We start from the raw sequence: 12,480 nt of genomic DNA on the forward strand, positions 1-12,480 counted from the left end.
ATGGTGTTGCACATGTTTACTACTGCACTATAAACACTAGAAATTATATGTAATGCAAAGTGGTAGTTGGGAATTTGTTTTTGGTCTTTCTATACATTGAAATTCAAGAATGTATCTTTCCTACCTGTAAAAGGTAGTATTTTGGTATACTACTAGGCTATTATTGATTCTACATGAGGAAGTGCATTGCTTTAAAAGTGTAACATTAACTTCAAAGTAATGTTCTTTATAAAATATTTTTTTTAACTTTTTGGGTTTTTTTCTCATAGTATAGTCCAAATTCAGAATTAGGTGGTGTGGATTTATTTAGTATTTAGTAAAAGCTACCTATATTGGAAAAGTCAATTAAAAGGAAGTAATTACTGAGCTAAGGGGGTGGTGTCATTCAAGCCGTTTGACAGTTACATAGTAAATTTAGTAAAAGAAAAAAGAAAAGAAAATAACAGCTACATCAAATATAAGTCAGGAAGAGAATTAATTACCTTTCAATTTAGATGAAGCAAGAGCCAAAGGACTGACAGTTTGTCAAATGTGGGCATGCTTTGAAAGGCTTTTTCCTTCAAAAGCAACACACAAAGCACTTAGGACTTTATTGTATTCATGGAAATTTGGGGAAGTTTTTATTTGCTTTTGTATTCTTTATAATTTCTTTTCTGGAAGTATGTATACACTTTCATTGTCATGAAAGTTTGTTCCTTTACTTAGCCAACATAAGTAAAAGTAACCTGTGTAACCTCAACTCTCTGGCTTTTACAGAACAATAATAATTTTCTGACAGAACCAGTGTGCAGGGTTTTCATATGTCCACCACAAAGAAAAATTGTATGTCATCTCAGTTTTATTATATCCATCGGCTGGCTGCCCATTCGTTGTGCAGTGTCTGCTGTGACTTAGGGCCGTGGCTCTATTTGGCTGTAATAGATTTCCTGTAGTGCATTCAGTGACTCTGGTACCTGTTGCTGGTTTTTTTTCCAGGTCAGCTGGCTGCAGGTACATGTGAGATTGTTACTTTGGACAGAGATAGCAGTCAGCCCCGAAGGACTATAGCCCGACAAACAGCTCGCTGTGCATGTAAAAAAGGACAGATTGCCGGTACAACAAGAGCAAGGCCAGCGTGTGTTGATGGTAAGAAGCAAAAATCTATTCAATCAGTTTCTGCCAATACAAGAGTGGTGTCTCATAAAAAAACCCCAAGAAACCATAAAACTCTATAGAATAAATGTTCATGTTGTCCCAGCTCACAATGGCAATAGCATTGAAATTCAACCAAAGGGTTGAACTGACTAATAGTATAGATATCACAATTACATTTTTTTTCCATTGGAAATTCCGCTTTTGTTTTACCTTGATAGGCAGTTGAATGTTAAGGGCATGGTACTGTTATATTCTTCATGTGATTACAGAATCAGCAGTGAAACAGCATTCTTTTTTCCTCACTTTTTATTCCTTAAAACTTTAAAAAAATGCAGCAAGCAAGCCTCAAAGGTCTTATGCCACTGGGAGGCTAATGTGACTGCTCCTGTGTGATTTTTAATGCTGTTGAAGAAAGCACTGATGCTAAAATTGGAATACAGTATCTGAATATACATCACATGTCCAGTATTTCTTCTCTCTTTAAAATGATATTCTGTATGATTCACTGCAGATGCACTGATAGCGTGTAGCTGGAAAACTGCTCACATACAGGGAGGTATGAGAAAGTTTCACTTTGAAATAATTTTTTGAGACAAATGAAATTCTCTATTATGTTAACAGTGGGAGAGTCTTCAAAAGAGGTCTGCCTTGCAGGGCTTTTAGCAAGCATTAATATTAAAAATGAAATTGGAGACATATTGAAAATAATGATGTGGAATTATATGTTTTGATCAGGTCTGGTCTCCATTAACAAAAGTAAAAAAAAAAGTGTTTATGTAGAGAACTATAATAAATATGGATTAGCTTTGAATACTGGCTGGTTTAAGTCCTCACATAAAAATATTGTGGAGAATGCCCTACTGTTGCCTCAGAATTTGGTCTTACCAATGATTATCAAAGACAGCTCAAAAGGAGATTTCAGAGCCAACCCACAAAGCTAAATATGGAACATCATGCACATTCTATTTTTGCATTTTTCTTTCACTGTTTTCAGTATTCTGCAAGATAGTTTCTTAGCTGTCTCTTTCATAGTATAATACTATATCCAGTAGTTCTCCTTTCATGTTTTATTGTTAGATCATAACATATAATTGCTCAAGAAAGGAATGATTTTATTGTGTCATTTATAGTTGCGACTTTAGGAAAAATGCTTACTACCAATTAAAATATTCAGCATATATTTCCTATTTTAAAACAGCAAAGTTCTAAGGAAAAAAAAAAGAATTTTGCACTAGCTAATGGGAACAAAACATAATTTTTCGCCCGTCAGTTTTGGCCTATGGTTAGATTGATTTGCTGTAACTTGGGTATCCAAAGGTAGCTGCTAGCAACTCCAGTTTTTCTTTATACCCAATAAAGAGCAAAAGGGACCTTACCAGAGAAATTTGTCTCATCTTAACTCCCTAGGATAAGTCAGATGTATCATTCACTGTTACACACTGTTTTTCTGCCTTGCCTTGATAGACCTGTGAGTGTCTTAAGGTGAAACTTAGCTGGAATGTAAATGTCACTAAGAAGACATGACTGCATCTCATCCTTTGATGATTACATTAGATTGTTTTCAAAATGTGGAAGCTTTGAGTTAATTTGATATTTGAAAATATTTTTTCTTTCTTTACTTATTTATTGGGGAAACTCATGAAGAAAATCTGTTTCAAATTCTGCTTGTGCTTTCAATGTGCTTGATCATCATTTTATGAAAACAGAGAACTAAATGACAGGATCCATGGTTTGAGATCATGTAGACAGAGAAGTTTCTTTATGTAATACTTCATGTCTGAAAAATAAGTGGGAAGTTCATCAGTTGAAAAATAAAGCTTCCCTTTAACGTTTGTGTCTATATACCATAATTATTTTTTTTAAACACTGGCAAGGAGTCATATGGAAAAGATGAGGGATAATGGGTACAAGTTTCTTCTGTGGATATTCCAATTAGACACAAAATGATAATTTTTCAAAATGAGAAAAAACATCATTTGAAACACCCCAAGGAACTGGTGGATTGTACAGTTAAGATTCAGTTGGACAGGGTGCTGGGCCATTTCGTCTGGACTGGCATTTTTGCCTAAAAAGGTTGGACCAGATGATCCCTGAGGTTCCCTTCCTACCTGGTGTTCTTTGATTCTGTGACATATTAAAATATAATAACATGGTTCTTCATTATTTTCTGAAATTTTTAAAATTAGAATGTTGAGGCCTTTGCTGAGAATAACTACAAGATATGTAGGGCATGCTACTTTGTTTTCCTCAGCACTGTTGGGGATGTTTTCTAATCAGAGCTCAAAAAGGTTAGTGATACATAGAACTGTATATCAAGTTTCTTGACTAAAATGAAGGCAAAAGTCAAACCTTTGACTAGATTTTTTTCATGAAGTTAAAAAATTAGTTTTACATAACATCAACACAATTATAAAGAAAAGAATAAACAAGCACTTTATCTTGTCTCTAACCTGCTTGCAAGTAAAACTGGCAGATAAATTGGCCACTGACTGACAAGTATCCATCTGTGAATTTACCAGGTTCATACTTTAAAGAATTAACACTGAATTCTTCCATATTTTTATCCACATTTCTAGAATTATTTTTTTTCAAGCACAACTACTTAAAGCTTTATTCTGAACATGACATGAATGCTACATAAAAATATGTAGCAGAAAGCTGATTTTGTCTCCAATATTAAGTCAAACACTGATGGTTTAGGAATGCAAAAACTAAACATAATTGTTGGGTTTTGTTTTTGTTTTTTTACTATAAACAAACCCATTTTTGAGACAAACAAATAAATCCTTCCCTGAGCTTCTTAAAATAAGATGTAGAATCTACTTTTGCAAGTTTTTCTTCATCTGTATTACTGTTGATGTTTAGTATATAATTGCTATTTGACAATTTATTTTTGCTGTCAAAAAAACCCTCAAAAATTTGTTTCTTTTCATTTCATTCCTTATATAGTCTTGATTTTAAAGAAATTATTTCTATGGTGAAGGTGGACCTTAGACCTTAATGCAAAGTCATATGTGAAGGAAGCAGGCATAGTAAGTGTGTCCTGCTAATCCAATAGTGAGAAAATATTAGCTAACAATTTTGTTGCATCTTCTAGCAAGAGAGTGATTTAAGAATTCAGTATCAAAGCTGGTAATTTTTACAACCTTAAAATAGATTGTGTTGTACCTTGCTACCATTTTTACAATGTTCAGTGGAGAGAAGTACCTTAGAATATGTTCAGTTGTGTAGTATATTTCCTGGAGCTTTGAAATCCAAGTGTCAATTCTTGCAGCAAAAGGAGTAGGTAATTTAAGGGCTCTTAAACTTTACAAACATTGGGTGAGATTGCACTTGTCAACATTGCTCTTAGAGTAAGTCCTGAGTTGATTATCAAAATCCACTCTGCTTTCCACTGCTGCATCAGTGAAGGCGTTTTGCTAAGAAAGGAAACACAGTGAATGTCAGACAGACAAAACTGAAATTCTTAGCAATGGAAGTACAGTGTTTAGAACTTGGTCTGAGCAGTACATGAAGAACAGAGATTTTCTTGAAATATTTCCATATGATGGAGGAGATTGATTTGATTTGTATTTTTTTGAGCAGTCTTTAACTATGGCAGATTGCTAATGTATTCTGAAAAAATGGCATCGATATTCACCCTGATTTAAAGCTTGATTTAGTGTTGATTGCTTCATTTCTACACCCAGAGAGTCATAATGTATACTTGGTATGTTTTGTTATGATGTAATTTTTATTCATGAATGTAGGGTTTGTGATGTTATGACAGTGGTTTGCCTGCACTTTTCATTATATTATTTTTATTTGCAACTGGTGTTCCCTAGTCCCATTTTTGAGATCAAATTCCATAGCAATGACCTCAGTTGCATTAGTTTGATTAGATATTTTATTTCAATGTAACATCTGGTTTATCACCAGTGTAATTTCCCTGTGTGTCAGTTAAGCTTCATCAGTTTTTAAGCTGGAACCAGTGAGAGATTCGAAGATAGCAATTGTTCTTTGGTTTTTTTAGTACCTTTGCTAATTTAAATTTATTTTAAAGCAAGTGAGGAAAAGTCTTTGACAAAAATTTGTGGACAGATGCACTCATGATTTATGTTCTTTCACAAGAATTGTATAAATCTGAAAAGATTTGTTATGCCAAAGCATTTCTTAGAATACAAGGACAGTATACTGAGAAGTGTGCAAAGAACTTTTAAATGTTTAATAATTCACATACTTATGTAGAATATATATTTATAGGTAAATGAAATAAATTGCAATTTTGTTCCAAAAATAGAAACCGTTGATGAGAGGGGAAATGGTATGAGAGAATTTGGTTATTTGCCTGAGAAAATTAGGATGGCAATCATTAATTTGTTTACCTGAATTCTGTGATTAGAAGACTCTTATGTCAGTTACTTTTTTGTCCACTAAGTGCTATGAGAAATGCCAGAAGATCAATCCCAATATCCAAAAATCTTAAATTTGGACAGGTATAGCTCAGGTAAGGAAATTCAAGGTGTTCAGACACCTTTTGTTACAAATCAAAGTGTGGTTTGATTGGTTTTTTGTTTTTGTTTTTCTTTTTTACTATTTACAGTTTTAGTAATATATAATTGCATTTCAAGCGTTGTAGCAATATTGGTTTCTATAGGATGTTAATGTATATAAGTTGTTAATACATTATGATTAACATGCTTTTCAGTTAGCATTGATTGATTTTGTTTAACACAGACACTCAGGATCTACAAGGACACCACATTAGTTTCAATCAATAATTCCCTGCTCTTCTTATTATCTCTAGGACTCTATAGGGAGGTGTAGGGGTCAGAACTGATCATTAATAGAATCCTAGGTCATGCACTTCAAACAAAACTGCTTAATAACTGGAAAGCTTCATCATTCTAAAGAATCTTAGACATATTGCAGGAGCAAAGGAAAAAAAAAGAAAACCGAACTATAATTACTTTAAGAAATGAGAATATTTGCTCTTACATTTAGAGTATCTAATATGCTTGTTATTTCAATATTTATGTTATTTTATAATTATTTTATTGCAGATATTTCAAATCTTCCTTCACTGTAATTATTATACATTTTACTTAATTGCATTTAAGGAACGTCTCTTTAAAAGAATTTAAACCAAAAGGAAAACTAGTATGCATATCAAATATATTTTTCAACATGGCTTGAAAAAATTCCTAACTCCCACATATGCAGACACAAAATGCATCTGTATGTATAGATGCACTGGAACATGTACAAGGCTTTATTTTCTTTCAACTACCTCTAGACAATTCCATTAGAACTACAGATTTTTTGATTTACTGATATGGAAGTAAAAATGTTTCTATTACTCATGAGCTTCCCTTTCCTCTCCATGCAGTCTGACAATTTCCACCTTGCAGGTCACTTTTCATTTGGAAATGCGCAGGAAGTTTCATTTCAGTTACTTTGCTTTCAGCTCCAAACTAAGGACAATATGTGACATTCCAACAGAAGTTGAGTGAAATTTCTTGTCTCAATAATGTCACAAACTTAGTAAAATAATGTAAACATATTCACATTGAATACCTTTGTTCTCTGATAATGAATGTCAAGTGTCAGTTAGAGACTGAAGTGTTCCTGGGGAAGAAATGCCTCTGTTCAACCCTAAGACAGAAATTGAGCAGTGTTAAATGGAACATATCGGTAGCTGCACCATCAATGGCAACAAAGATGTGTCTATAAGAAATACAGGGAGGTAAGGTACGTTTTCTCTCTTGGCTGAGAATGCATAAAAGGAATAATCAAACACATCACATAAAAAGCAAGCAGCCAATGAAAAATAAACCCAATGCCCAGCCAAGGAATGTAGCACACAGATTGATAGCTACCTTAAAGGAATATTTTAATGAAGAAGGGTAGGTAAGGGTTTCACTATGTTCTGAAATATTTGGTACCTAAACTCAAGCTGAGTCCCCATCTTGAATACTGTGGCAGTTTTGGGTGCCTCAATATAAGATGGACATCAGGTTGTTACAGTGTGTTCAGAGGAGAGTGACCAAGACAATGAAATGTCTTGAGGGTAAGACTTAACTAGAGGCAGCTGAGGTCACTTTGTTTGCTCAGTTTGGAGGTCTGAGGGGTGACCTCATCTCAGTCTACAGCTTCATCAAGATGCGCAGCTGAACGGGAGATCCTGTCTCTTTGGTAACTAGTGTTAGGACGCAAGGAAATTGAATGAAACAGCATCAAGGGAAAGTCAGATTGGACATTTGGAAAAGCTTCTTCACTGAGAGTGTGGTCAGGCAATGAAACGGGTTTCCTTGGGAAATGGTCTCAGCACCAAACTGGTCAGAGTTTTTGGACAATACTCTTGGTCACAGAATCACTAGGTTGGAAGAGACCTTCAAGATCATTGAGTCTAACCCATGCCATAACACCTCAACTAAACCATGGCACCAAATGCCACATTCAGTCTTTTTTTAAACACATTCAAGGACGGTGAATCTACAACCTCCCTGGACAGACAATTCCAGTACTTCATCTCTCGTTCCATAAAAACTTTTTCCTAATATCCAACCTGTATTTCCCTTGGTGCGGCTTAAGACTGTGTCCTCTCATTCTATTAGTTGCTGCCTGGAGAAAAAGATCAACCCCCACCTTACTACAACGACCTTTAAGGAAACTGTAGAGAGCTATAAAGTCACCCCTGAGTCTCCTTTTCTCCAGGCTAAACAACCCCAGCTCCCTCAGTCGTTCCTCACAGGGCTTGTGTTCCCAGTCCCTCACCAGCCTCATTGGTCTCTGAATGCACTCAAGTGTTTCAACATCGTTCCCAAACTGAGGGGCCAGAACTTGGACACAGCACTCAAGGTGTGCCCTCACCAGTGCTGAGTACAGGGGAAGAATGACCTCCCTGCTCCTGCTGGCCACATTATTCCTGATACAGGCCAGGATGCCATTGGCTTTGTTGGCCACCACGGAACACTGCTAGCTCATGTTCAGCCAGCTGTCAGTACCCTCAGGTCCCTTTCTACCTGAGCACTGTCCAGCCACACCATTCCCAGCCTAAAACAGGGGGTTGCAGGGGATAGCTGTGGGCAAAATAAAGGACTCAGCACTTTGACTTATTAAACTTCGTCCTATAGGACTCTGCCCATCCATCCAACTCTTCCAGGTCTCTCTGCAGAGCCTTCTTACCTTCCAACAGATTGACACATGCTCCCAGCTTACTGTCAACTGCAAATTTGCAAATGAAAGACTCAATACCCTCATCAAAGTTGTCATTAAAAGGATGGGAAACTACAGGCCCCAGAACAGACCCCTGAGGGACTGATTGCCAGCTGGATGCAGCACCATTCACCACCACTACCAGGACCTGGCCATCCAGCCAGTTGCTAACCCAGCAAAGAGTGTTCCTGTTCAAGCCGTGGGCTGCCAGTTTCTCCAGGAGTGTGCTGTGTGAGACAGTATCAAAGGCCTTGCTGTAGTCCAAGTAGACAACATCCACAGCCTTTCCTGCATACACCAGGCAGGTCACCTGGTCATAGAAGGAGGCCAGGTTGCTCAAACATGACCTACCCCTCCTAAACCCATTCTGGCTCGGTCTGATACCCTAGCCATCCTGTAAGTTCTGTGTGATGACACTCAATATAAAGTGTTCTATTACCTTGCTGGGTACTGAGGTCAGGCTAAGTGGTCCATAATTACCAGGATCCTCCTTCCCAGCCTTTTTGTGAATGGGTGTCACATTGGCCAGCTTCCAGTCATCTGGGACCTCACCAATGAGCCATGACTGTTGGTAAATGATGGAGGGCGGCTTTGGAAGCTCATCTGCCAACTCCCTCATCACCCTGGGAGGGATCCCTCCTGGTCCCATGAATTTATGAACATCCAAGTGGCTCACCAATTCTCTGACTGCCTCTTCCTGGATAACAGGGGGACCATTCTGCTTCCTGACACCATCTACCAGCACAGGAGGACAGTTGTCCTGAGGACAACCTGTCTTCCCACTAAGGACTGAGGCAAAGAAGACGCCTTCTCCTCATCTGCAGTTACTCTCCCATCCAGTAGATAACAAAGGTTGGTCTTACCCTTCTTTTTGCCATTAATATATTTGTAAATACACTTTTTATTATCCTTTACAAAAGTTGCCAAATTAAGTTCGAAGTGGGCTTTGGCCTCCCTATTTTTTTTCCTACATGCCCTAACAACTCTCTTCCTGAGACCTGACCCTCCATCCAATGATGATACATCCTCTTTTTATTCCTAAGTGCTTCTGAAACCTCGTTGCCCATCCAGGCTTGACGTTTGCCTCATTAACTTATCTTTTAGCACACAGGGACAGTCTGTTGCTGTGCCCTCAAGGTCTCTGTTTTGAAGCATGCCCACCTTTCCTGGACTCCTTTGTTTTTAAGGGCTGCTTCCCAAGGAACTCTCTGAATAAGTCTTCTAAATAGGCCAAAGTGTGCCCTCCAGAAGTCCAATGTAAAAGTCTTATTGATGTTTCCCCTGATTTCACCAAATATCAAGAACTCTATAATTTCATGATCACTGTGTCCCAAGCAGCCCCCAACCACCACATCTCCCACCAGCCCATCTCTATTTGCAAACAACACCTCTAATATAGTCCTTCCCCTGGGAGGCTCAGTCACCAGCTGCGACAAAAAATTGTCCTCCCCACACTCTAAGAACTTCCTGAACTGCCTCTTTTCTGCTGTATTAAGTTCCCAGCAGATGTCTGGTAGGTTAAAGTCACCTACAAGGGCTGGTTATCCTGAAACATTCTCCAGTTGCTTATAGAATAAGTTGTCCACCTCTTCTTCCTGGCTGGGTGGACAACAACAGACTCCCAGTAGGATGTCAGCCTTGTTGGCCTTCTCTTTAATTCTTACTCATAGGGACTCAACTTCCTCATCATTAATTTTAATACTCATGGCATCAAAAGCCTCCCTAATACAAAGGGCCACCTGTGCACCTCTTTTCCCCTTTCCTGTCTCTTCTGAAGAGCTTGTAGCCATCCAGTGCAGAGCTGTGTGAGTCATCCCACCACCTTTCTGTGATGCCAATGCAACAGCTCTGCTGTTGCACCATGGCCTCCAGCTCTTCCTGTTTGTCACCCATGCTGCATGCATTAGTGTACACACACGTCAGCTGGGCTACTGATTTCACCCCCAACTCAGGCTTACCACCGTTGGGCCTGCTTCCCCTTTCCCTTCAAACCTAGTTAAAGCCTTCTCAGTGAGTTCCTGTTGGGCCTGCTTCCAGACAACCCAGCTGCATCCCCTTTCCCTTCAAACCTAGTTAAAGCCTTCTCAGTGAGTTCCACCAGTTCATGAACTAAAATCCTTCTGCCTTTAACAGAGAAATGGAGCCCATCGAGTTCCAGCAGGCCAGGTGCCATAAAAGTTGTCTCATGATCAAAGAACCCAAAATTCTGCTGATGACATCAACCCCTGAGACACTTGCTGATCATATGGGCTCTCCTAGTCTTTTCATAATTTTTCTCTGCCACCAAAGGGGCTGAGGAGAACACTACCTGTGCTCCTGTCCTATCAAGCACTTGACCCAGTGCCCTAAAGTCCCTTTTAATTGCCCTGACACTCCTCTTTTCAATCTCATCACTGCCAGCCTGGAGTATCAGCAGTGGGTAAAAATCAGAGGGTTGAATCAGCCCAGGGAGTCTCTCGGTAATATCCAGTACTCAGACCCCAGGGAGGCAGTAGACTCCCTGTGGTTTGGGTCTGGTCGATAAACGGGGCCTTGTGTTCCCCTCAGAAGGAAATCACCCACCATGATTTTTTCTTTTTTAATGTTAGAGGTGGTGATCTGTCTGACAGATGAAGCATAATTTGTCGTATGATTTTCTCCATCCCTGAGAAGAGCAGGGATTAGACTTGATGATTCTTATGGGTCCCTTCCAGCTTGAGATATTCAATGATTCTAAAATTCAATGATTGGACCTGGCATAAAGCTTCAGACCAGGATTTTGCATAATATCAGTCTTTTCCACAGAACAGTTCATTCATAGCAGTCAAGTAGCAAGGAGTGAGTACTGATCACAGCTTACAAGTCGGGCACAGTATAGATTTATGGTAAGGGAAATAATGCCAGGATAAGAGTGAATAAAATGTCATTGAAAACAAAATACTTCTTGTACTTATAACAAAGACCTGGAAACACTTTTCACTTATAAACATCCTACTTTGAGGTTAAACCTGGCATCAATATACTATTTCAAGTAAAGACATGGCTGCCTTTTTAAATTATAGGGCAGGGAAATATTTAGGAAAGCAGAATTATTTATGTGATTTGGAAAGTGGCCAGGAACCAGGGGTTAGCACTGATACTGTGCAAAGAGTGCTGAGAGAACTTTAATTGCCTCTAATGCTTAATGCCTTGCTTTCACATTTCATCTGAAAGACAACACCTTCAGCCTCCTGGTGTTTGATTGGATGCATTAGTTCATCAATGCTAACAGCTTCGTTTTCTTTACTTCCTTGACATTCCTATGCAGCTGCCCATGTAGTCTAATTCTCTTTCATCTATGTGCTCTGATGGCAGTTTCAGCACAGAAAAATGGTTAGAGGTTATGTGACATTAGATTGTAGAACTATTTTCTGAGGAAGTGACTAGAAGCTTAATTACTACAGACATTTTAAATTGAAGTGGACAAAATAACTAGAGAACATAATATGCATTAGCATAAGCATGCACTGAATCACTGGGTAGAGTTTTCTGTGCTTGATATCTTGTGGCAGGGCGCTATCAACAACCACAGCAGTCTGATTGCAGTCTAATTCATTACCTAACTTCAGGCAATAGGTCAACATGACATTCCTAAATTCAGGAGTTTGGTCACTGTAAGCTCTCTCTTCACCTCCTTCTGCAGACAAGGGGCTGTGATAGGCATTTCAGAGATCATGTAGTGTGAATATTGGAATCACTTCTGAAAACTTGTCTCTTTTTCTTTTACGGCATTAAAGAGAACATGGGATGACTAGCAGATAGGTTTTCTGCTTGAATGTAATGTGTGCAAATATTTGAGGCCATCAGCTGCTCAGACTGCCTTCTGGAAAAGCCACTGTCTTCACTGATTAGAGGCAGTTTAAAGAAAAAATGTAATGTGTTTATATTACCCCCTCTGGTTGTTATTCTACCTTCCAGTTATCCCCAGAAGAGTGGGAAAAGAGAAACTTCCAAAATTATTCATGTGTGAAGATGGGCTTCTGCCAGGGCAACATGTTTGTCTCCAGTGAGTGTAAGATAATAGAGATAGAGAGATGAACCTTTGTAAACACTCCTGCCATCAATGGGTGAGGTATAACTATAGCTAAATGACATTTCAGACGCTATGTGAAAGAAGCATGGTCAAGGAAT

General features: G+C 38.5%; 1 protein-coding gene across 6 annotated transcripts in view; it reads left to right on the top strand.

Moving 5' to 3' along the window:
- TAFA5 (TAFA chemokine like family member 5) overlaps positions 1-12,480 on the top strand; it is a 398,792-nt gene that overhangs the window by 222,093 nt on the left and 164,219 nt on the right. For all 6 annotated transcript variants that reach the window (XR_005629591.1, XR_005629590.1, XM_039727010.1 and 3 more), the window contains one exon: positions 976-1,125. Coding sequence is in view for 4 of the 6 variants with exons in the window: in XM_039727010.1 (XP_039582944.1) it covers positions 976-1,125 (150 nt within the window). In the remaining 2 variants the exon portion in view is untranslated. The remainder of the gene's footprint in view (positions 1-975; positions 1,126-12,480) is intronic.

The sequence above is a fragment of the Passer montanus genome, unplaced genomic scaffold (assembly GCF_014805655.1).
Source record: "Passer montanus isolate IOZ18808 unplaced genomic scaffold, ASM1480565v1 scaffold6, whole genome shotgun sequence".
NCBI classification, from domain to species: domain Eukaryota; kingdom Metazoa; phylum Chordata; class Aves; order Passeriformes; family Passeridae; genus Passer; species Passer montanus.